General features: G+C 40.9%; 1 protein-coding gene across 2 annotated transcripts in view; it reads right to left on the reverse strand.

The window, feature by feature from the left end:
- The window catches only part of LMTK2 (lemur tyrosine kinase 2), a 41,769-nt gene that overhangs the window by 2,980 nt on the left and 12,561 nt on the right, over positions 1–26,228 (reverse strand). The window contains exons 2-13 of one of the 2 annotated variants that reach the window (XM_053365492.1): positions 25,647–25,771; positions 22,716–22,860; positions 21,182–21,255; positions 19,930–20,048; positions 19,351–19,438; positions 10,836–10,969; positions 9,828–9,912; positions 8,079–8,200; positions 6,995–7,144; positions 3,739–6,631; positions 1,516–1,651; positions 188–436 (exon numbers count right to left, since the gene is read on the reverse strand). In XM_053365492.1, coding sequence (XP_053221467.1) covers positions 188–436; positions 1,516–1,651; positions 3,739–6,631; positions 6,995–7,144; positions 8,079–8,200; positions 9,828–9,912; positions 10,836–10,969; positions 19,351–19,438; positions 19,930–20,048; positions 21,182–21,255; positions 22,716–22,860; positions 25,647–25,771 — 4,320 coding nt within the window. Of the gene's footprint in view, positions 1–183; positions 437–1,515; positions 1,652–3,738; positions 6,632–6,994; positions 7,145–8,078; positions 8,201–9,827; positions 9,913–10,835; positions 10,970–19,350; positions 19,439–19,929; positions 20,049–21,181; positions 21,256–22,715; positions 22,861–25,646; positions 25,772–26,228 lie in introns of both variants that reach the window. The other variant, XM_053365490.1, reaches the window with a different exon arrangement.

Raw genomic sequence — 26,228 nt, forward strand, 5'->3', positions numbered from 1 at the left:
CAGGGATTACAAAGGAGAGCCATGAACAACAACAACAACAGGCAGCAGCTATTTAGGAAAAGGATGGGCAGAAGGTAGATCTACTTTCCTTACTCAAGATTTTATCATCTTTTAATAATCGCTTGAGCAAGCATTGCTCGAAAACCATACTGATGTAACAAACGAGTGCTTAAAGGAAAATACTTGCCTCCCTGTTCAATATCAGAATCCGTAAGGTGAGTGAGCGAGAAGCTTGCAATGTTTGCTGGAGAGATAGAGAACCTGGAGTAAGGTAAAGGATTCGACCAGTTTTGTTCAGAGCTTCGAGGCAGTGGTGGTGGGGAGAAGTACTTTGAGGTCTGAAGAGAAGGCTTGGAACTAATGAGGCTGTTTGCTGCCTTTGCTATGAAAGAGGGCTCTGGAGAAGAGAAGTCGTCGTCCCATTCAAAACCTCCACCTGGAACAAATCACACACACATTAAAATAAAATAAAAATCTGGAGAAAATGCCGAAATCTCCAGGGAATGGAACTTGCAATTAGTTCAGAGAACATTCTCTTCTCTCTGTGGATTAGGCTTATAGCCAGTATCAGAAATCTTTAAATGCATCAACTGAAGCAGATGAACTGTATGCAAAATTGGACATATGATAATAAAGCACACACATGCTATATTTTCCTACTTCTAAGAGCACAAAACCAGATTTTTGAATCCTTAGGTAGACACATGGGCAAAATAAGGGCCTATAAAAAAAATAAGGTGATGTATTACACTGATTTTTGCAAAGTGAAGCACAGTGTATGTCACCAGATTCCCATACATATTCACTTTGTTAGGGATGGATGGTATACAAGGAACAAACTCTTCTGATTGGTTTTCTCCTTGCAGACCACCACACTTCCTTAAATTTTAACTTAAATCTGAATATTTACACTGAAAAGTGGAATTTCTCTTCAGCATGTGATCAACATTTGAAAGCTATTTCAGAGCTTTGTGCTTTATGTTCATATAGTCAATAGAGTGGGTGACCAAGCAAATTCTAAAGGCATCAACAGAAGCTTCACAAGTGAAAGGAAACAAAGTAAGGGCGGTTATCCTATCTATACAGAGGAAGCTGCCTCATAAGGAGACACCCCATTGGCTTATCTGGCACAGAACTGTCTGGCATCAACTCTCTAGGCTTCCAGACAAGATTACTATCCCTATCCAATCTAGCGATGTCATTAGTTGAAGCAGAAACCTTTTGCATGCAAAGCTCTGCTACTAAGCCATGGTCCTCCTTTTAAGATCACTTTAACACCAACATCTTTATGGGGAAACTGAAATTGGATTAAACTGAAGCAAGCTTGGTTTTCGATTAATCATTGGTCGTAATACAAAATTCAAAGTTATCTACATCACCGATGAACGCGGTCAGTTAGAACAAGCATTCAAGCAAAGAAACGAGTGGAAGAAAACGTACTCGTTTCGCTTGGGAACTCTGCATCTTAATTTTATAAAGGAATACCCTTAAACTTGCAAGCCAAATATTAAGTACCTTCTTCATCTGTAGAACTTTCTGAATTTGTAAATTTATTCAAGTAACCAGGGCCTGAAGCAGGAACAGGAGTGTTCTCAGAATCTGAGTGGTTTGATTCTGTAGCACGATTTCCGAGCTCTTTGGTTGGTGTTTCCTAAAAAATAATCCAAAGAAATACTATTACTTCCATTACTGTATGCATGTGATGCTTCACCAGTTGAAACCATATTGAAGATCTACAGTGTGGTATTTCAAAGCAGCCCAGATTTTCTTGGTTTTGGGGGATAGGGGTGGGGATGTTGATGTACTACCCACCGAGTTCACAGAATCATAGAATTGTAAGGGACTCTAAGGATCATCTAGTCCAACCCCCTGCAATGCAGGAATATGCAGCTGTCCCATATGAGGATCGAACCTGCAACCTTGGCATTATCAGCACCACGCTCTAACCAACTGAGCTATCTAGCTAGCAACTGCATCATCATGCATTTCATTTTACAACTGTTTACCGTTGTTACTGCATGGCATTTACCGTACTCTTATTTCCAGGGGCTGCAAGCCTGAAGTGGGCAGGGCTAACGCAAAAATAGGTGCAGCCAGGGCTGAAAGTCAGCAGGGGGGTCCCATACACTCACCTTCACCTCAAAATAAAGGCATCTTCAAACCTAATTGCCTGATGGGGAAACTTTTGGTATGGGGAGTCACCATACACGGGGAGGGTTACCAACAGCAGCAACATCTTCTGTGACCGGACTTCCAGAAAGAACCACAGCTCCCACAATACAGCACCCCCAAGTACCAAAAAGATTCCTACCGTATAAAACCTTTTGTGTGGATCAACAGACCAAAAGATCTTGGTAAAACATAACTCAATTATTTTGGACAGCACTCAAAAGTTAAGAAACTCTGCACCATTCCGCAAACCTAATCATCGTTCATTTCTAGAGGTTTGGGGGGGGGGGTTGTTGCTTTTTTTATATAATTAAAGGCCTCAATTTGCTGTGCTAGTTTGCTTTCCCACAAGGTATAAAAGGCACCTTGTGGCCTATCTTATTACAGAAGTAGGAACTAGATACACAACCTTGGACTTCTGTAAAGTAGGTCAACTATTTTCAGAGAGCGGGAGAGGGAGTGTACACACACAACTGTTCTAACTCAAAGAACTACAGGCAACCCCAGTGTTCTTCACAATCACAACTGTAGGTTACAGTAACCACCAATTGTTTCAAGCCCCGTGTGCTTCTTTGCTTAAATCATTGCCATTTAGTGCAACTAGGAGAGTTTCATACAGTTAATGCAGCATGGCTCAGGATGATATATTTCTTTATAGAAGGCCACTTCTTAGTGGGACACTGACTAGGAAAATTACAGGTAATCTGAATATTTTAGTTGTATTTAATTGTATTTGCCTACCTCTGTACAAACGAGGTATGGACTAAACAGGATAGATCGAGGAGCTGATAAACTTGTTCTATGATGCTCTTATTTTAGAATGAACGATCAACTCCACTCGTCCATCTTAGTTCAAACCCTTAAAAATCATGTGGGACAACAGGAATTCAGGCTTTTCACTTTCTTTTATGATTTAACACAGCTTACGTGTTGTGGCAATGATTTATTGTGAAAGCACCAAACTGTATGAAGAGGAAACAAATCACAATCTCTGGCTTTAGCATTACACCCAAACTAAGGTTTGTTTCAATCCAAAAGGAAGTCATCAGAGCAGAACCGCAATCTGTACTTTGGACATCGTGCTAAGCCAGAGACAGCAGAGTGGGCACAATCAAATTGAGCACATCTTTTTATGGCTTACTGTGATCAGTGTGCATATCCATTACTTGCACAGCTTTTGAAAACACAAGAAGAGTCTGCAGGATCAGGCCAGTGGCCCATCTAGCCCTGCATCCTGTTCTCACAGTGGCCAACCAAAAGTCCATAGGAAACTGAGCTTAACAGCACTCTTCCCGACCTGAGATTCTCTTAATCTCTATCGTGAACTCCCGCAAACACACAATATTTAGATTCTATTTTTTTTTCTGCAACAAAATATTTGCATAAGAAAGATTATGAAAACTCTGGCCTCTGAGATTATGTGGCTATTCTGTCTTCTCCTCCCCTACAATCTTGCACAAACTTCCATTTGCCACAGTGAGCCCAAGGTTTCCAAATTGATGGTGACCTTTCCACCACCAGCAGGCATTTACATTTTAGAGAACAAATAACGAGAAAAGCATCAGATACCTGATCGAAAAGATAGACTGTGACATCATCAAAGAACGTTACGGCTTTCCTCTCATTCTTCATAAAGTTTTCAGAAGGGCTGTTCTGCCCTGGTGGCTTCGCATGTTTTAACAAGCTCCTTAGATGTTTGCCATCATCCCTATCCGTAAGGATCACCGGTACTTGATGGACAATTTCCTCATCGCTGTCAGAGCTAAGTCCATGCAAGTGGAAAGTTCTCATATCATCCTCAGAATCATCACTGTTCTCATCTTCTTCATCAGCATCATCTCCATCCACTGATAGATCAAGCATCCCAGAAACATCAAGTTTACCAAGGTATTTTCCTTCGATGTCTGGCTCTTTCAACTTATTATGACCTTCAAAGTGGCACACTAAGGATTTTTCCAACACTTCAGCAGGGCCATACAAGTTAGGGGTGAGCTTTAGATCTCTCTCAGGAAGGAAGTCTGCTGTGTTAGTGCCTGTGCAAGAGACACTTCTGGGGGAATCCTCATATATGATCTCAATGTCATCTTCATCAGTAGGCTCTAGTTCTACCACAGGTAGCAATGAAGCTGTATTGTCTTCTTTATGAAGACACTCTTGCTTTGTTTCAGCAGTCTCCAGCTTCTCCTCCAACTCTAGCTGCAAGCGTGAGTTCTTTGTCAACTGGTCACTGGCTACCTGATCATCACTTGACCGATTTTCTGCATTTTTATGCTCTTCTATTTCAAAGTAGTCACTGCACATACCACCCTCTGTTCGTACTTGAGTGTCTGCCAATGTATTTGTGACCTCAGATTTCTTATCTAGTTCAGAATCATTATCAGAAAAATAGGCGGAATCTCTGTACGAATTCTGGATGCCACCAAAAGATGTCTTAGAGATGCCTTCAAATGTATCCATGGTATTTGCTGTGTCTAAGTCTGTATTGACATCTGATGACAGAATGATCATAGGCTTATCACGCAAAAGACCATCACCAGCAGCACTGGACAAAGCCATGTCTTCATTGGAGTTGCTGCCAACAAGGTGTGAAGTCCATTCAGGAGACTCCAGGTTTTCAGTTTCATAGCCACTGTCAGCAGGTTTATCAGGTGGCAAAGGTTTCTGGGGGCTCTGACCCACTAAAGACTCTAGGACCTCAATAACATCTAATGAATCCAATGAGTCCGGTGTATCAATAGACTGCCCCATACTCTGTGTGGGAGCTGATAAACTGTCCTCCAGTAGACTGTCGTGACTTGTACGGTCTGAAGGAAGGACAGACGAAAGCGCAATGTCTTTGATCGGGGTCTCCTTGTTACATTTCTGAACCTTGGTTAAAGCTTTGTCAGTTGGCTCCAGAATATACTCATCACCTTGCTCTAATCCAGATGGCTTATTCTTCAGATCCGCAATCAGCTCCCCCCAAGAACTACTATTGCATTTAAGTTCCTGCTTATTCTGCTGTCTTTCTTCCTCTTGAGCATGAAGTGCAATGCTATGACAGGGGCTACTCCCATTAGTTTGGTTTTTGGCATTCATGGAGAACGTTTCATTAAAGCCAGCTTCAGAGACTTGATTCATGTCAAGGTAAGAGTAATCAATACTGCGGGCAGAGTTATCATTAACTTCTATGTTAGGAGAGGGTTTTTCAGTTCCTGATAAGGGGGATACCTGCTCCTTATCCATCGCAGGTGACCTAGGAGACATTTGACCTTGCATAAGGGGCTGGGGCGGAATACTTTTGTTTTTATTTGTGCTCATTTGCACAAAATGTTCGTCTTCATGGACTGGAGAATTCCCATCCATTTTAAGTTCAACCCCCAGAGAGTTTGTATTTGGTGGATCTAGCATTTTTGTGTTGTCAGATGCTCTTTTTAAGTCACCACCACCAGTTCTGTTACTCAGTGCCCCCTTTAGTAAATTATTCTCTTGAAGGAAAAGAAAGTTATCCGACAGCTCTTCTGAAGTCAGTAAGCTAGGATCAGACTGCATTATAATATCCTCCTGCAAGCAAACAGCTTCACTTTCAGAAGCATGTCTGGGACTTCTCTTCTGGAGCTGATCAACTACAGACTCCTCAAGACCTGAATATGAAACTGCTTCAAGCTCGACATGAATATCATTTAGATCAGCCAACTCAAACCTATTTCTCATATCTGTAAATTGTTCCATTCTGTCGATATCACTAAATATATCTTGGAAAGGACTTTCAGGACAATGAACATGGAAATCCTGTTCCTTGGGATATGTATTGTAATGGAGAGAGTCCCTATCTGTAGTGGATTCAGCAGCAAAGTCCCCAAGAACTATGAAGTGAGAGTTTTTGTCCTTTACAACTGCATGACTGTCCATGTTAGTCATCAATATAGAATCTTGGTTATCAAAGTTTACACTATTGTCTCTGCTCTTCTCTTCTAACTGGATGTAATAATCATTTCCAACAGAAGGGTTTTGGGCATTAAACACGGGAAGTTCGCCACGGACACGAAGCACATCCTGCCCACTTTCAACTTGATTCCCAGGTCCTTGCTCCGTAAGTGTGTTCTCAAAAACCTCCACCGGGAAGAAGATATTGGTGTAAGTCATTCCCTCATCAGGATTTGCCTGGCTGCATTCGAAGTGGTCTTGTTTGGCTGCTTCCCAGATGCATTCAAAGTTGAGCCCTCGACTTGTTTCAGTTACCGTGAGAACTTCTTCCATCTCACGGCCAAACCTGTTGCCTGTGAAATGATCCAGGATTGGAAAGGCAGAGTTACCAGAGGACTCTCTGTTTGAAGTATCAGGCTTGAGATCATTCCACTGTTCAGGATCAATCACCGAATCCCTTTGACTTTGCATACGGAGATACGTTAGAAGCTTATGCACTTCGTCTGCTGTTGCTCTCTTGTCTGGAGACAGCCAACAGAACTGTAAAACTTCATACCTATGAAAAGAACAACATATTCCATTTTCAATAATGTAGGTAATAATGGCCATTAAGAAAAGTCAATGCTGTATCAGGACAACAATTCCTTTCAATAGGCAATAAGTCTTCTTAAGTTTGAGAAATGTGCCAATTGTTTAACTTCTACTTATTAAGTGCTTGCAAACTTTTTACTACTGTGAATTATTTTTGGCATTACAAAACAGACCTCCCAATATTCAATATCTGCTCAGTCACAATATCACTAGATGGTCACAGGGAGCCACAACCTGCCCTTTCCTATTAGTCTTAAATAGCTATTTTAAAGACCGATGAAATTAATGGAATATAACTGGATATAGACTTCAGATACTCAAGTTTTACCATCTATCAGAATATGGCTGCTCAAGACGAGGTTCTGAAAGCTTTGTCTGCTTCTCTTTTATGACCTGCACCAGGACTTCATCGTCAGATAAATGTGAGTAAGGCTTCACAGCACCGCTGAAAAGCTCCCATAGCGTTACACCTAGTGACCTGCAAAAATAAAAGTCTTCAATAACAAGATGCCAGAACACAACACAATTATCCCATCATGGTACTCAGTCCATAAGCTATGTCGAAAGCGATACCAAACACTCTAGGTGTGAAACTCATTCACTAGCAAGGTCTAGATCCCTAACTCCAAAAGCTCAAATCATCCAGCTGTGGAATGATGTGCAAAAACCTATTTCAGTTCTACTACTCATAAGTAAATCCCAACCCTGTTACATTTTCAGTAGAATTAAAATGGGGCCTTTGGAGATATATATTATATATGCATGCTAGCAATCCACTCTGCAGAGTTGTTTTCAAAGGAACTGCTGAACAGTTCTAACACACTCCTGTCAGTCAGAGGAATGGCTGAAACAATCTCAACAATCTCTGCCTTGCCCATTTTCTCTCTACCTCCTCTGTGTGCAAGGACAGAAAACTTCCATTTTCCCTTTAGAAAGAGGCAGCAGTTTGCCATTACATATGAATTCATAGGATTGTGGTTTGTTCTGGATACAATCAGCTACAAGAAACCAGAGTTTCAAACCATGGTTTGAAACTCTGGTTTATTTTTAACGTATGGTATTTTAAACAAACCAGAGTTCTTTGAGTTTGTATAAAGCAGCAAACTGCAATTTGCTTTAAGTGAAAGCAGAAGCTCTCTTCCCTTTCCCCTCTCACACAGAGGAAAGGTAGTGCCAAAGCCCAAGTCTACAATCACTTATCAATGATTTTGACCAAATATGGGTGATGGTGGTCCCTTCAGATATTGCTGGACTCCAGCTCCTATCAGCCCCAACCAGCACAGCCAAAGAATGACAGGAGCTGTAGTCCAACATCTAGAGAGCCACAGATGTCCCAGCCCTGCCCATGATCTCCCTCTAAACCAGGCCAAACACTTTCAATTAAGCAAAGCTTTAGACTATTGTTTTCATACCAGATGTTACTGTACTTTGTTTGCTCAGCTGTTAACAGTCTGTCCTGAAAGCTAGTCACCAGCTCTGGTGCAGTCCATCGAAGAGGCACAAGCTTCTTTTCATCTGTTTCAATATAATCTTCCTATTATATCAAGGAAAGAGACAAAAAATTCAAAGGGCAAACAAAAAGCACACATTGTCAAATGCTGTTTGTTCTCTCATGCCTCAGATTCCTTGGAATTAGAGAACCCTTGAATTGCCTTTGCAAAAAAGAAGGGTCAGCACGAGGGAACCAAAGCCAAAAAAATGCAATGAAGGTTCAAAATGAAACTAAAGTTGGAGGGAATATTGGGGATTGCAATGTGCCCAACGTGTTTTGGAGTAGAGTCTTTCAGAAGCAAATGTCATAAATAAATCACTACCCAAAAATGATCAGAAATCTCTTTGCCCCAGAAGGTGGAAATACTCTGAAATGTATTGGGCAAAATCCAATATTTAATTCTATGGCTGAATTTCCTATTGATTTAGTTCAACTGAAAAATCAGTAAGTAATGATTAACTTAGTCTGTATAACTGAGGCTTTGCTTCCTCTTTTTGGCTTCTGTAGCTTTTGGCCAGCCTTTCTGCATTGGAAACCTGCAATTCAGTGCTCACCTAGACATCTCTGGCAAGTAATAATTGCCTCTATACTTCAGCACTGCTGCCATAGGAACTGAGCTAGTTGCACAACCTCCTTACTACTGTCTCTTAGCAGAGAAGCACTGTGGAAGCTATATAGTGGAAGGGGGAAAGCAAAAGCATGTACAACATTATCCTGTAGCAACAGAGAAGTGCTATGGTGGTTGGGTGCATGGACCATGTTCAGTGCCATTTGCGGCCAGAGAGATAACTTGGTGACAGCAGAATCAGTAGCATGGATACAGGAAGAATAAGATTGGGTCAATCAATCAGAATGTCCAGGCAGTGTTTCCTATGAGTGTATGTAGGTCCACATTACAGAAGACTGCTCAAGAAACAGACTGGTAGCTAGACCACTAAATTAAAGCATTTAGGTGGAACCTAGTATTTTATTTTATTGATCCATGGCACTCAGGTTTTATAATGCAAAAACAAATTTAAATTGTTTACCAAAAATGAGAAATTTAGCTGTGTGACATGAAGATAATATTTATTCACTCTAATGCCATATATTTCATCCAAACAAGTCTAAATAACCAGTATCGACTATCATCGTATGGATATAAATTCAGGTACATTTGATGCTCATTAAATGCACTACATGGTGCAAGCAAAGGCGAAATGAAGCTCCAACAAGTTTTCTGATTAAATGAGAAGCAGCCAATAGTGGTTTGCCATTTTTACTGGAGGAATGACAGGAGGGAGGATGCAGAAAAAACATCCAGGGGAAGGATTAAGCATGTCCTCTCTATGCCTCAGATCAACACCAGAGGCTGCTTTTAATTTTTTTAAGGGTGTTCCTAATCCTACTGGATTCAGTTACCAGCACAAGATTGCACAGGCCTTAATATCAGCAGTATATAGTACCTCTTAAATGGCACAATCCCACTGACATATGCAAATTACTGCACTAGAACAAAGAGTAGATGGAGAAGATCAGCAAGTCCAACATGCACAGATGCATCAAAGAGCAGTATAAAAATGGAGATTACAATGTGCACCATTATCAAGCTGCAGAAAGTTCAGCAAGCCCACATAAAACAGTAATTTGTAACTTTAGCCACTGCCATTCTGTAAATGTGTCAACTTACCTTATACCTACTGAATCCTATTCCATAATCTCCCACTTTTACGTTTAGATCGGATGTAAGGAAGCAGTTGCGTAAGGCTAGGTCACTGGAAAAAAATATCAAAAATGCTGCAGTGAGAACAAAAGTTCACAATAGCTCCTATGATTAAAAAAAAAATCAATAATGTAGCCAAGCTCATCTGACACAGCACAGTATTAGATTACAGCTTTAAATTTAGCATCAGCCATTCAAAAATCATCATGGAACATACGCATGTGCTTATCTGAGCCCTGGAGAACCAGAATGGTGAAATGGATCAAATATTGGACTTTGGCTAGAAAGCATGAGTGAAGCTGCAACATTCACTTGGTGATCTTAGGCCAGTCTGCTGCAAATGACATCTTTGTGAACAAACAGCAGCTGGAGGGTGGGGGGAAAAGGGATATATTTGGCAGGAAACAGGGGAAGGGGTCTAGATCAGGGTCCTGCAGCTGTTTTTTCTTCAAAATAGAAAATAGAAGTGGCCAGCTAAACACGCTTCTTAACAAGCAAAAATAATGTAGTATGTACTTTTGCTTTTCGAATACTGTTGTACAAGTCATCCAGGGAAACCTCAGACAACCACTGCATAGACAGACTACAAGCAATTTCATTAGGGTTGAGTTTCAGTGGAAAAATGGCAGTTCAGTTACCGGCCACATTCATGTCAACATTTTATTCATACATAAACTGTAAAATAAAAAAGGGTTGCGATTCAGTTGAAGAAATGTGTGCATTTATAAGACTATGCTGCAGCCACAACCTCCACTTTGTGATCTTCCAACTCATGGATGGAAGCAAAACAAAAAACAGAACCGAAAAAGTCTTTATATTCTCTGGTGAGGGGTAGCGGGAAATGCAAATAAGAAGGTTGCTGCTATATTCAGCATGCCTTAGAACCTACTAAATCTAGTATTTCAGAACTAAGGGATTTGTCTTTGTCTTTTATGTAATGTACATGCAAAAGCATTATTCATTTGGAAGCCATACCCATGGACAAAATTATGTTTATGCATTATGCAGAGTCCAGCTGCAATCTCACACGCCATCCTCTGTAGCAGCATTATTTGGGAATCTCCTTTAATGTTCTCCTGTTCATTGCAAAGGTACGTTTTTAGGTCACCCTGTAAAACAAGAACAGTCATCAATGCCTTCTCAAGCTGGTTGCACTTAACAGTTATTTAATGAAGCAGCAGCTAAGCGCAGTTTAGGTCTTGCCAGTCAACAAGGTTATAAATATTAGTTATAAATAAGCTTGCAGTCAGAGAGCACTGTCGTCAAATTTCAAGTCTCTATAACGTTTCTTTAAAAAGGCAGCCAAGGTACACACCGTGACTGTTTTAAAGCTATTCAGGACTTATTTATGCACTTATAATAACTGGTCTGGTATAAAGTTATGGGGAAATGAAAAATGGAAGCTATACCCAAGGTCTTCTCTGGGACAGGAAAAGAAAGGGGCTAAGAGGATAAGAGGCAAGAATGACAATGCACAGAAGGATGGAGAGCAGCACTGATCTCTGTGCAAAGTGACTGTGCTTCTGAACCTGTCTCTCTCATATACATTAGCCACTACACTGCACCAGCCCTGTACATAAGGGCTTGATTAAAGCAGACTCACACCACACTCAAGTATTCTGAAAAACACATCTACTATACTAGGATCACACGAACTGATCTGAGAGAATAATACTACAGTACTACAAATCTTGAGTTTCAACATTTATTCATTGCATCAAGAGGGCATGACACTTATCAGTAGTCTGTATAAGAAAACTGCAGACAGGTGAAAGGAACACAAGTTCCACGGTAAATTTCAAAGTGTACACCTCTCATTCATAAATGGATGCCCACCACTCAACTTTTCTATGTTTGTTAACCGGCAGCTGAATGCCTGGGCGCAGCTGAACAGCATTGGGTTGGAGGAAGCATCTAAATTCTATCTGGCTTCTAACCTGCAATGCCTCAACCCATGAACACATTACAGAAACATGTGCACAAAGCAAAGGCAAAACCGCTTCACCAACCCTAGATGGCAGCAAACTGTTAGGCAAAGTCACAGTAGCATAAGAGAAGTTTGTTTTACAGCAAGACACCATTTGCTGAATTACCTCCTACAATTTGCAAGTAAAAATGATCACAGGTTGTTAAATGAGTCTACTGCCCTATGTTTGGCGGGGGGGAGGTTATTTTGTTTTTTAAGGAAGCCATTTCTTCTGGACGGGCTTCTACTCAAAATTCATTTGCACTAAAATAGCTCACACAAAAATGTACTTTAACCCACACCTTCTAGAATGCAAGTGTAAAAAGCAGAGATGAAGAAGGGCATGAACAAAGCTTGACTGGGAAACTGCTTAAACACTTCCTCTGCACAACAGCAGGCTGCCAAGTGGCCAAAATAGTTCTGAGCATAATGGGTTAGCACAGTCTGGAGATGCATCTGTTAATTTGCAATGCACAACATATTTAGTGTGCAACATACATTTGCAACTCTTTTGTTTTAAGAACCTGCACTTGAATAACACAGTGTAAGTTTCCTTTTATAGTTTCTGAAGACTCACAGCTAACAAGATTAGTAATCAACTATGGGCTGTCAGGTTCAAAGCAAAATCCTGACAGGCTTGCCTCTGAAGGTACACTCAACAAGAAAGTCTGGCCAACCACAACTCCCTGACAAGCATATGGTTGCAAATGTGAATTATGTTGCATTCATACTTTTAAAATATAAGCTAACTTCTTTATATCCTGATCTTAACTTGGGGCTCCCAGCATTCTCTCCTCTAGCCCTCCACCAGTTAACTTCAAGTGCTCCCAAACCATTCAATCAGCCCTCCATTCACCTTTACACTCATTTTTTACATTTACAGTTAAGACTATATTATGCGTGAAGTGGTCCTAATCCCTTCTGAACTTCAGAAAGAAAATGCTAAAGATGTAACAGGAATCAGTATACAGTACTTTAAGCTTCTTTACGCAATAATTTAGTACAGTCACGTCCAAAGTCTGGCCTGGGGGTCTAATCTGGCCCTCTGGTTGATTTAATCTGGCCCCTGTGGCAGTTTATTCAGTGGGCAAAAAAACCCAACAACTTCAATTTCAACCCTAAAAAAAGCTCAACAACTTTGGTCATCCCTCACACATGTTCACTTCATCAAATCTGGCCCTCTTTGAAAAAAGTTTGGACACCCCTGGTTTAGTAGAAATTCATGGGCTTCTGCATACAATTCCAAATTGCCACTGTGTGTCTCTTCAGCAGAAGAGGAGAGAGGAAGGCAGAGGAAGGAAAGGATATACAGTTTCTACCACTGGCATCCCAGAAAATTTAAGGCTTCCTTCAGGAATGGTGCCAAGTTAGAACTATTCATTGCTCATATTCGTTACCCACACAGTAATGACGTTTTTCAAATGTGCTACAGTAATTTTTCTGGAATTAATACATTAGGTTTCTCCAATACCTGGTTTGGAAACTGAATCTCAAAAAGGCACTAGTGTAGCACGACTGACTTGCTCTTACCTTGGTTCCTGTCGTATGAACTGTTAAAAGCCAACTCCCTCTAATGATCCCTACTTTACTGTTCTAGTTTAACTATTTAATCAAACTGTTTGACTGAAATACACGTTGCCAAGCAAGACGCTCCCAATTAAATGTTAGCAGATTAGGCTTTGGAAAATATATTTAATACTAGTAGTAAGTTATGCAAACTGCAGTTGGAAAGAGCTATCTCAGAAGAGTCATTCTTCCTGAATTCAAGGGAAGAGGAAATGTCTTTTCCAAGACACATGGATCATCTTAACACACACTGCTTCTTAAGAACCATTTTTCCACATGCAAATGTTATGCAGGAGCAAAAGGACGAAATTCGAAAACAATGGAGACTTACCCCCCCCCCGCTTCATCAAGCAACTGAATTTTAAAACCGAATTGGAAAACCAGAGCAAAAAAGAGCTGCTACCTGGAAGCCACTTAAATCCTCCCTCATGGCTGTCTTCTCTGCATACACAGTTGTTTGCATGTAATGGCTTGCCACACAACAACCTTCACCACATCATTGCAAACTTCCCCAATGAGGAGAGGGGGAGGGCTTACCTGCCCGTATGGACCACTACCTGCCAGTAACTTGCAACAAGGAGAAAACCACTAGAGGGAGATATTTAAAGAACCTGCTCAAGCTATAGAAATGCCTATACATTGAAACTCCATTACTGGAGCAACCATTACTGTACTCTTAGTACACCATCACTGTATGTTTTTGCTTTTAGATGCCTGCTGAAAATGTTTCTGTTTCAGAGGATCTATTCAGACACATGCTTTAACTGTTTGTAAATTTGGTTCACATGTTTAGATTTTTTCTAAGTTTTAAAATGTTTGTTAAATCATTTATTTTGCAGGTAGCATGCTCCTTGTTCCAACTCCAGTAGGTTTTTTTAAATTTCCTCTTATGGTTCTCCATTTCTCTCACGACTCATAAGGTAGCTGGGATCACTGGTGATGGTTTTTCTGAAACATTTTCCTATGCACATTAGGGTTAATTTGCATTAGAAAATGTTCTGATGCCTTCAGAGTGATCTAATGTAGTATGCTTATTTTACTTGTATTTAGCAAACAATTCTTTAAAACAGCCAAGCTGTGCTAATATTGTATGTGGAATTGGTATCTATTCACAGCTGCTCATGAACTTAGGAATGAAAAAAATTTCATGGAAAAATAAAGTAGTGGAACATTTTCGGTTTTGGAATTACTGGCTGGAATTAAGCTACTACTGATGGGCATGATGAGAGTGATTTTTACAGCAGCTAATTGATCTATTTGGGGGTAATTTTTTTGAGGGTGGGGAGCAGAATAGTTGTCTTATTCTTTCAAAGCTTTGCAGAGTTTATATGTAAACTTCCTTGGGCAGTCCTTAAAGGAGATATGAGTGACTTAGTGACAGAGGGAGTCAACTGGAAAACTAAGCTGTATGAAAGGTTCCAAGATTAGCAGCTTCTTTAAGCATCAGTTTTCACAGCAGTAAGGAAAATCCTGAGAACACACCAAATCCCCATGTATAGCAACAGAGAATAACAGCCAGGAAGTATATCCCTGTTCTAAAGCTACATTTGGAAAGTGTGAGGAGGGGAAGCAGGGTGTTTGGGGGGGGGGTAGAGAATGTGTATGACTATGGCATGGGAAGTGCCAACATCAAGCAACTTTAAGGAAAGGAGCAAATGTTGTTGTTGTTTAGTCGTGTCCGACTCTTCGTGACCCCATGGACCAGAGCACACTAGGCACTCCTGTCTTCTACTGCCTCCCGCAGCTTGGTCAAACTCATGTTAGTAGCTTTGAGAACACTGTCCAACCATCTCGTCCTCTGTCATCCCCTTTTCTTTGTGCCCTCCATCTTTCCCAACATCAGGGTCTTTTCCAGGGAGTCTTCTCTTCTCATGAGGTGGCCAAGGTATTGGAGCCTCAGCTTCAGGATCTGTCCTTCCAGTGAGCACTCAGGGCTGATTTCCTTCAGAATGGATAGGTTTGATCTTCTTGCAGTCCATGGGACTCTCAAGAGCCTCCTCCAGCACCATAATTCAAAAGCATCAATTCTTCGGCGATCAGCCTTCTTTATGGTCCAGCTCTCACTTCCATACATCACTACTGGGAAAACCATAGCTTTAACTATACGGACCTTTGTCGGTAAGGTGATGTCTCTGCTTTTTAACATGTTGTCTAGGTTTGTCAAAATTGGGAATGGAGTATGACAAGGCTGTATATTGTCTCCCTGCTTATTCAACTTATATGCAGAATTCATCATGCGAAAGGCTGGGCTGGATGAATCCCAAGCCAGAATTAAGATTGCCGGAAGAAATATCAACAACTTCAGATATGCTGTCTAGGTTTGTCACTGCTTTTCTACCAAGAAGCAGGCGTCTTTTAATTTCGTGACTGCTGTCACCATCTGCAGTGATCATGGAAACCCAAGGAAGTAAAATCTCTCACTGCCTCCATTTCTTCCCCTTCTATTTGCCAGGAGGTGATGGGACCAGTGGCCATGATCTTAGTTTTTTTGATGTTGAGCTTCATACTATATTTTGCGCTCTCCTCTTTCACCCTCATTAAAAGGTTCTTTAATTCCTCCTCACTTTCTGCCATCAAGGTTGTGTATTTTGCATATATTGCAAAGGAGCAAATGCATGGGGGCTAATCCAGAAAAGGAGAACAGAACGAAGAGCTTGTAAGGGACAGAATCTAGAAACCAGCAAAATACCAGAGGTTGAGGGAGTGGCTGAGGGACACTTGCATATAGAAAGTTGGGTAGATAAATAATCTAGGAGTAGTACACTGTATGGAGGGGGAGGACTACAATTCCCATCATTCCTGACCATTGGTAATACTTCCTGGGGCTGAAGCCAAACAACATCAGGAAAGCACCATGTTGGCTACCCCTAGAATAGACATCTAGGGTCTTTCTTTTAGCTCTGGAGAAAATAATCTAGGTTAAAAACAATAATTGATGTGAGCCAGTATGACTGTCAGTTTTTAAGCCTTCCCACCCATCACTTTTGTTTTTTTAACACAAGACAAGCTTTCCCATCTACGTACTACTCTTTTCTAGAAATTTAGAATCAAGCAGTCACAGTTCTAGGAAGGATTAAAGGTAAACTGTACGCTCCGAAGAGTGAGTGCACACTTGCTGCCCGGAACTGCCAACTTCTTCTTCTCATTCTGCAGCAAAAAGTTCCTGATGAGCTACTTTCTATGGAAGCATACCCAGTTAACAGGCCGGCCGGCCAGCCTTGCCTTAATAACGTTACATCCACTTCATAATACGATTCTTTGCTCCTCATTCGTCATGCTATCAACAAATAATTCTGTGCGCTGACGGAAGATTGGCCACATACAGCTGGGTAATATATTACAGTTAATAAGATGGTTACTACCCTATTTTTAACCTGGTACAACCTCAGGACGATCGGAAATGATACACCATTAGTTAATTATAGATTAAGAGGACTGCCACAAACATGCCATCTAGTTCCTACACAATCATTTGAGACAAGAGGAAACTAAGGAGCTATTGCTTGTTTTAAGAAGACAGCAGCAGCTAGACCTTATGAAGGGCTAGGAGAGCTCATGAGCATTTTAAACAGTATTCTGTCAGATGTCATCACAGTTCTACTTAGGCACAGTGGATCAATTCTATTTTGTTTTATATTTCAGGCAATAATGGTGGGCAATATGCTTTAGTTGAGATTCCTGCATTTGCAGGGCTTGGACTAGATGAGCACTTCCAACTCTACAATCTTATGGTTCTAAGACAATCAGGTTTTTAGGTATAGACCTGCATCTTCCCAATGCAATTGTCCTTGTTTGGATTCAAGCATGTAGGTAATAGTGAAGGTACAGAGAATTACGATGAAAGCAAGTGAAAATCAGTCTCAATGAAGAACTTATATGCATTGGTTGTCAAGGTAGATTATTTTTTACCACTGAGGAAAAAGCCACCACCACGCTGCAGAGGTTTATAACCACCACTAAACACAATTTTCACTGCCTGTTAAGAGCCAACTGTACAGCAAAAAAAAAAAAAGGTGTTGTGGAAAACATCCATCTATGTTGGTCAGAGAAAGCACTTACTGTCTGATACTTATTAAAGTTGCACAAAGTTAAGTGCGGCTATAACTGCCTATGTTAACAGGACTATGTAGCACAGCATGCAATTAACACCAGCTTCACATCCCACTCTCCTCACTTACAAAAGTTACGCACATCTCACATACTTGCAAGTAGCAATGTGTTTTTGCAGCCGCTAAGCCGTACATTATTCCACTTCTAAGACAAGGTTTGGTTTAATCGAAGCAGGCTGTAGCAACAGGATTTTAATTTGTATGCCCGTCATTTAGCAGCGAAGTTTATGAAGGCCAGTTCCTTCCCCAAAAAGCTTACTGCACAGCTACAACAGAAATGTATTCTATGCCGGCAAGCGAAATCCTCGCCTGGATTATACATGCCACAGAATCACGACAATTTCTGACATGATGTGCTAAGCCTTCAAGCAACTGGAGTATTAACAAGTTATATTCTATAAACTATGACAACTTGAATATGCAGGAGCTTCCTGGAGACCAATTAAATACATCAGAAGAAGCATGACACAATGTATGTACAAGTAAGTTATCGAATAGCTGCCAAGTAATTTAAGATTTTCACAGTAAAAAGGTCATGTCCTACACCCACCCCACCTCCAAAGAACAAGAAATGAAATGAAAAACTAATTAGCACCGAACACCTCTAGGGACACAAGAAACTTATTGCAAAAAAAATTAACTAGGCCAGACCCACGATCCACCTAGTTTGTTAAGATTCTGAAAGGACACTTGTTCCAGGCACACTAGACCACCACAGACACTTAAACTTAGAGTAAACTCATGTTAAATAAACACACAACACACCTGACTGCAAGGCCTGCATTTTAAATGAAATTAAAACCAACCTAGAATACCAGAAATGGTCATGCCAGGAAATGCAAACAGCTGTTTACTGCCAAATGCTGATTGTAAAAGCTGTTGCGTGTAAATGTGTAAAAACAACACAGTGAATTAGGAAATCTGTGTTAGAACGATTTCCTCCTTCCTCCTCCCCCTCCCCCTGAACAGTGCCTGATTTAGTGTGAGCTAGGATGGTTGGTCAGATATCAGATTTTTTTCTACAGGGCCTATTTTTACAAATTCCAAGAAGACTGCACTGGTTCAAATTAACCCCCTGACAAGTCTCCAGGTCAGCCTTCCCAAACCTGGTTCCCCCACCCTCCTCTTCCCCAATCCCTTCCCTTTTGCATAGTCTTAGTCTGCAAGCCTGAGGGCAAGAACTTATTACTGAGATTTGTAAATCATTCTGGGAGCCTTTTTTTTGGCTGCGGGCGTGTGTGTGTGTGTGTGTGTGTGTGTGTGTGTGTGTGTGTAAAAAATGCATTAGATAAATGCAGATGAAAAGGTATGAAAGTTGGAAGTAAAGTATCTTTTAAAAATATAGCTACAAGGAAAAGCTTTCTGAAGCCCTAGAGCAGGTATGAGTAACCTTTGCCCCTCCAGATGTCGCTAAACTACAACTCCTATCATCCATGTCAGGCATAGGCAAACTCGGCCCTACAGATGTTTTGGGACTACAACTCCCATGATCCCTAGCTAACAGGACCAGTGGACAGGGATGATGGGAATTGTAGTCCCAAAACATCTGGAGGGCCAAGTTTGCCTATGCCTGATCCATGTGATCATGCTGGATGGGGCTGATGGAAGTTTAGGCCCCAACACCACCACCTGGAGGGTCACCCCTTCCCTGTTCTAGAGAAGAGTTCCCTAGTGCAGTGCTAAGCCAGTGTGTTGTGTCTTTTGGACTTCTTAGCCTGAGAGCAGGGATTTATCACTAACATTTGCAAGTCTCCCCTCCCCACCCTGAAAAGTGGGATAAAATGCTTTAAATAAATAATCAAGTAAACATCAAGCTCTGTGCTATTACAATGAAATGGCATTTACTCACCAAGTCACAAAACTCAAATACCAAAAGATAGGGAATGGCCTCCACACACTGCCCTGCACACTGGAGGACGTTTGGATGCTGAAGAATTCTGCAGGGAAAGAGAAACAAAGAGAGGCTCTTCAGGTCAGGCATACTCCATTTCTTTCCAGGTTTATGAGTCAAGGGGATCTCGGAAATGCCCACCACAGCAGCACACCTCATCTTCAGTGAGCAAATGATTTCTGAAAGTGACACCCCGCTCCGAGCTATCGGTAAATGAAAGGGACAGAACCACAAGCCTTCCATACAGCAGCTTAGCATACATGAAGGAGGTAAGAGGCAGAGTGATAGTATTCAGAATGCTGCACCTGGACTGAAAAGATCAAGAGTTCAGACTTTTGCTTCAGCTATAAAAGCTCACTGGGTAGCCTAAATTTATTCTTTCAAGCTCACTTTTTCATGTGCTCCACAATGAGCACATTATGTGCACCATAGAGGACAAGGCTATCGGTGGCCATTGTGAGAAATATGTAACGATGCATTTTCACGAAAAGCTAAGCATGCCCTCCTACTCTGCACTGCTACTGAGATGATACTTACAAGTATGGCTCTCCATGCCTCAAAAATCGTTCTTGCTCCTTGGAACTGGCACTTGCTTTCAGCTCCTTCACAACAACTCTGGCCACGCTGGAGCCTGTGTAAACCTCCCCAAGCAAAACCTGAAAAACAAGCAGCAGGTATTTGAAAACATGGAGGAAGCCATTGTGTGCACAAGTAAAATAAAAGTCACTACAAGGCATGTCAAGAAGACGGAGGAGGCCAGGAACTTGCTTATACCATTGTAGCTGCTATTATTTTCCCACCCTTAACTGTAAGGTCTCAAGTCAAACCACTGCGTCCATCAAGCCTGGGGTGACCTACTCTGACTTGCAGCAGCTCTCTCCAGGGTCTCTAAGGCCTCGGCTTTTTTTTCAATAGCTCCTTTAACAGGAGACCACAAGAGGTGAACCTGGGGTTTCATGCAAGCAGAGCATGGTCACCAGAGTGGACACTTATGGAAAGATTTCCCTAGATGTCCCAGATCACTATCATTTCACTGACTAAGCAGAATGGAGACAGCTGCACACAGACTTCCAATTCTCTGTACCCGTCTGGTACATGGATTGCTCATACACAACACTGGGGAAGGGGGAGAAGAAAAGGGGTTCTTATGCCTCATAAGGTTCCCACCATGAATGGGTGTTGTGCACCTTGAATTGTTCTCCAACATCTTTCATTTGTTATCTAATCTGTCCTGCTACAGAAGTTGGCAAACTTTACACTCTTCGAGCTGGCAGCAAAATGTCAAGTTTCCAGAATGAAACACTGGACTTTGGGAAAAGAGAAGTCAGATTCAGGATAGTAGTGCATCTCAGGGCTACCCCATGAACTCTACCAAAACCAGAAGAGGGGTAGGAAAAGGTAATCTCTCTCCCACTTCTTGTAAACTGTATTGCCTTTTGGTTGGATGCTTTCTCAGTATACAAGAACTGTAGACATCCTATAGTTCGAACTGTAAGTTTCTGCAGTTTAAGCACTCAAAACATTTTGAAGAGCTGAAGGGAAGCAGTAATAATATGCTAATTGCTGCTGCAAACACATTCTTTTGTGTTAAGAGTTTTGAGAAATAATGTTGCACCAGGTTCCATCAAAATCTGAATTTTGAAATTCAAATATCAACAGTGAAAGTTCTCCACTAAAGCTGCTTACCGACACATTGGCAAGCTCGCACTCCACAATTTATTCAAGAGCTGTTCATCATAGAATCAGAAAATTAACTGGAGAAATACAACAATCAATACAGACTTCTTACCTTTCCAAACCAGCCATTTCCAATTTCTTGGATATAGTTGAGATTTTGACGGACGACTTGGGATTTCAACCCTTCTGTTACACAAAATAAGACAATACATCAACAAGTGGCCACAATCTTGTTTTTTGATTAACTACTTTTGTGCTCCCCCCCCCCAAATGCATAATACAGTAGGTTGCTACAGTAATACGAAAACATATTTAAAACCCCAGGTGTTTTCAAACTTCATTTTGCATGTGAAGAGAGCATACACTTGCTGTGGCCAAAGTTCTTGTGGACCACCTCCCTGCTCCCCATTCCTTTTCTATGGTTAGAGCCACATAGTGTAGATTTACAAAGACTACTTATGTTGATAGCTATGTATATCTACATATATATGTGCTCCCCTCCTGTGTATTACAGGATGTCCCACTCAAAAGGAGATGGATAACCAAATTCCCAATGCAGGAGAAACCAACCTCAGGCCATGCCCACACTTTCTCAAAAAAGCTGGTTTCGCCTTAATTCAGCACCATGGGAATTACAGTCCAGCTCCACGCCTGTTTACCTATTAAAAAATCTGATGGTGTTCAATAAGTTATTCTCAAATGTACACAAGACCATAACACAAGGTCCCAGGCAGTTTAAAAAAATTCCCCGTAGCTTTGTCAAGTCATACATTTACATTTATGCTAATAATTGAGAATAGGGTGGCATGGCCAAAAAGGATTAAACCCTGCCCTGCAGTCCATCAACTGATGTCACCAGTGATGTCAGCTGATGGGCAGGTGGGCATGGTTTGCGGAGGCCAAATTAGATCCCCTGGAAAGCCGAGAGTGGTAAGCAGGCCAGAGGTTCCTCATCCCTGCTCTAAGCCAAGAAAAATAAAAATGAACTGCATACAAATCCTACCCAAAGCCTCCGCAAAAAATCTTATTGCTTGTTTCCTACTCCCAGTGTTGAGAGAAAGTCACTCACAACGCCATCCAAGTAAAATACACGTTTAGAAAGTTTAGATTTTTTATGTTCAGATTTTCCAAATGGTAGCAAAATGAAAGCTATTTTTATCAAGCCTTCACTGTTCCCATTTAATATATTTTTAGAAGTAAGATTACGAAAGATCATCCTACCGGAATAGCATTCTGTGGGTGACTGATAAAAGGGAAAAAGGCAGAGGGGAGGGACATCTAAAGAAGGCATGGAAAACAGGAAAATACATAATAGGCATGCTATTTTAAAAAAAACCAGTTAAGTCAGGAGAAACAGAATCCTTACACTCTACCATGTATAGAGGATTATAGTTAAGAGAATGAACTGTGAGCTGTGGAAGTCTTTCCATAGCCAGCAAGTCACACTCTCAGCCTCATGTGGCTAGCTCACAAGCTGTCAGAGGATAGAAGCAGCACCCCCTTTGAAATATGTACATTTTGCTTTGGCTCGGCTATCAATACTACAGCAAAGCTTCAGTCACAAGGCAGAGAATCAATACTGGCCATTGACCAAGGATCAGAAACTAGTCCTGGGGTGGAGGGGATGGGGTAGGGAAATGCCTTACCTGTAGGAAGCTGGAACTGTGATGGAGCTGGTAAAGAAACAGTGGGAACTGTAAGTGTGAACACTTCAGCTGGGGACTGGACAGATGGGGTATCTTCCGCAGGTGGTGTAAAGTCTATTTCATCATCAAAATTATCTTCAAATTCCTACAGAAGTAACGAGGCCAGAAGAACAAGGAGAAGTTGCCTGATTCAGAAACTTAAACCAGCACAGTATTTATTCCATGTGCCTGATGTGACCCATAATATTGGTTGAAACAATACTTGAGTTATCACACTTAAGTTGCCTGCCCCAGCAACATTTTCAGCAGCAAAGTGACAACCCTCATTGCTGTGAAAAGGATCGTTAACTCTAGGCTTGCCATACGTCGAGAAAATTCCTGACATGTCCTGGGTTTTGGGTGTATAAATGGCGTTGGAGGGTGGGGGATTTTGCCAAATTGTCAGGGAATACCCAGATGCATGGCAAAACAATGGGAAAAGCAGTGGAATCAGCTCTAAAAGCTTAAAATCACTATTTAGGGGGGAGGGTTCCTCCAAAAAGCTCAACAATTTTGGGTTGTTCCCAAAAACAGCTTAACAATTTTGGGGTCTTCCTAAAAAAAAAAAAAAGCTCAAAAAATTTACTTTTTGAAATATGGCAGCCCTAATTAACTCCTGTGGTTGTTTCACAGGTCATGGCTTTTACATATTTTAATTATAAAGGTGAAGAAGCTGAGAAACATTAAAGCAAAGCAGTTTTGGGAAAAAGAAATCAAGTTGTAATCAGGTCACAAAGATGTAAAGTACAGCTCAGCATAGCATAAAAAATATATTTATACTGAAGTTTATCAGAACGGAGGGCATGTTTACACATTAAGCTGTATATGGGATAACGGCCAAAAATTCTCTGAATCATAAGTTAAGATCTGTTAGTTGCATGGACGTAACACAACTACAGAAGAAGCTCACACAACCTATGACCTTGCTGTGAAATTGTAAGGGCAAAGCAAGAAATAACTAGAGCAACATTGTTTTCCTAATACTTTGCAATTGGTCTTGGTCTAGAAAGAGCAACTGTTGGTCTATATTCCAAGGAACCTATTTTTGACCATCTTTCAGCCACGTAAAGCAGCCCATGAGTGAATTATGAGATCTTGTTTTATTGAACTGCTGTTTATTGCTGCATTTTGTGCCAATATAATGCACACTATTTAAATAAATGAATGAATGAAAATTGTTTACTGAAAAAGTAATACAACTTGGAAAATATACTTTAAAAGCTTTGGTGAACACTTTGAGCTGAGCCATAAGCAAGCTTCATTCCTCCATGGAAGCAGACACATGGAAAACTGGGAACAAATGACAAATCCATGTGCATTTATAAGATCTGAAAACGGAACCAGGATCCAAAGATTTACTTTTAAGCAGGATCCTTAACAGAAGCAACTCTGCTATTGTTTCTCAATCGCTCAATATCTTTTTGACATTCTTGCTTTTGACTTTCAGGTGTCTCTTGAAGATCTTTTTATGCTTATCAGCATACACAGCTCTTTAAACTTCCAATCAGCCAGGCATTTTAACGATTTTGCACTGTTTTCTGTTTGTGTGTACATATACTGCTGTGTATTTTATAAGACGGCTGTATACTGTAGGTAGATAGATAACTACAGTACACTGGGGGGGGGGTGTTTTTTATGTTTTGGATCCTGCTCAGGTCTTTCCTAGAAAACCCATGTGAATTTTCTGCTAAGCTTTCCACCTGTATCCCTCTTAAGAGAAATAAGTTACAGATTTCTTCTGTATTTCTGTGAGTCTATTACAGATTCTCTAGTATAGATTTCCTCCTACACAGGAAGTGTCAACTTTCACTGCGGTTTAGCTACTTTAGTGTAGCTGGAAGCAAAGGAGAATACCACAGGGATAGTTCAACATCCAAGGTAAAAAAAACCCAACCCACTAATAAAGAGATTCTTTCAAGCTCAGCATCCAAACTCTGTTTAGCTAGGTAGCTCTGTAGAACAATATCCTGTTTGTCTCATTCTTTACATTCCAAAACCCCAAAACAATTCATACCTTGAAGTTTCTATCCTCCGGCTATGACTCTAACCTCAATGAATACTCATCTGAAATAGGCATTGCATGAAGATGTCACAAATAGTCTCACAGATATTACAGAGACTATTTTCTTAATTGAATCCCCATGACTCTTGTGCGTTGTTGCTTATTAAAAAAAAACAATAACATAACTTCCTCGAAGGGGGGTATTTTTCATCTATTTCAAGGCCAAATTTCCCAGCTTAGAAAGAAAGAACAAGTTACAGTGGTACCTTGAGTTCCAAATGCTTCAGGTCACAAACTCCACTAACCTGGAAGAGTTACCTGGAGTTGAGAACTTTGCCCCAGGATGAGAATGGAAATTGTGTGCTAGCAGTGCAGCGGCAGGCAGCAAGAGGCTCCATTAGCGAAGGAACGCCTCTAGCTAAGAACAGTTTCAGGTTAAGAACCTCCGGAACGAATTAAGTTCATAACTAAAGGTCCCACTGTACTTTGACATTTGGAGCACTACACATTTACGTGTGGCTTCTGTGGCCGTTTGTTACTGTCAGTTTGGCTCTCAGCACGGGCTGGCAAGATCCTTGCCTTAAAAAAGTTTCCCCTTTTACTTGATTGCTCCAAAGCAGGCAGAAAAGCCCATCCCCTGCATGCTCATACTTAAGTGCTCTGAAAATAAGTTAAGTGCAAGAAGGCAAGTCATCAAACAGAATAAGTTACTCAGGACTGCACAGCAACAGTAGGTCATTAAGCAGACTTGAGAGCTACTTGTGACACCTCAAACTCCATTGCTTTTGACTGACCACATGAATGTTTGGCATTGCACAGTACAATTATATATGTCTGTGTTATCAGACTCCAGTACTAAAGGGATACAAATAATTATCTCCTGTACTCACCTTGAAGTTTATCTCTTGATCTTTACAACAGGATACACAGTTCACAAGCAGAAGTACCAAGCCTAAAAGGCTGCAGGCAGAAATAATCACCAACGCGAAGGGAACTTCAGTCACTGCTGCTTCCCCTAGAAAACAAAGGGTTGAAATAAGCATGGTGTCATACATTGGAACACAAACATGTTAACTATAGAAGAGAAATTTCAGAACAGTTATATAGTTCTGCAGTAAGGCCGATAACATTTGTGATGTACGAGTTATATTTTTCTGGTTTTATGGATATTGATTTTATGGATATTTCTAGACTTAGGGGCTCCAAAAATAGGTATTGTCTCTCTCTTTGCCTTTACCTTTTCGCAAAACTATCATGCTTTCTCTGTTGAAACATCTATCATTTAGAAAGTTTGAACTTAAAAAATAAAATAAAAACCAAATACTTCCCCATGGCACTTTGATAGTCTCAAGTAAACTATGCTGATTTCATTGGAATGTGCTGGTTCTGCATTACTGGCAATGTATTTTAACACGTTTCACCTTCAGCTATCATATAGGGTTACCCAGTTGTCAACAAGTCAAAATTAAATA

The sequence above is a fragment of the Podarcis raffonei genome, chromosome 14 (assembly GCF_027172205.1).
Source record: "Podarcis raffonei isolate rPodRaf1 chromosome 14, rPodRaf1.pri, whole genome shotgun sequence".
Lineage (NCBI taxonomy): Eukaryota > Metazoa > Chordata > Lepidosauria > Squamata > Lacertidae > Podarcis > Podarcis raffonei.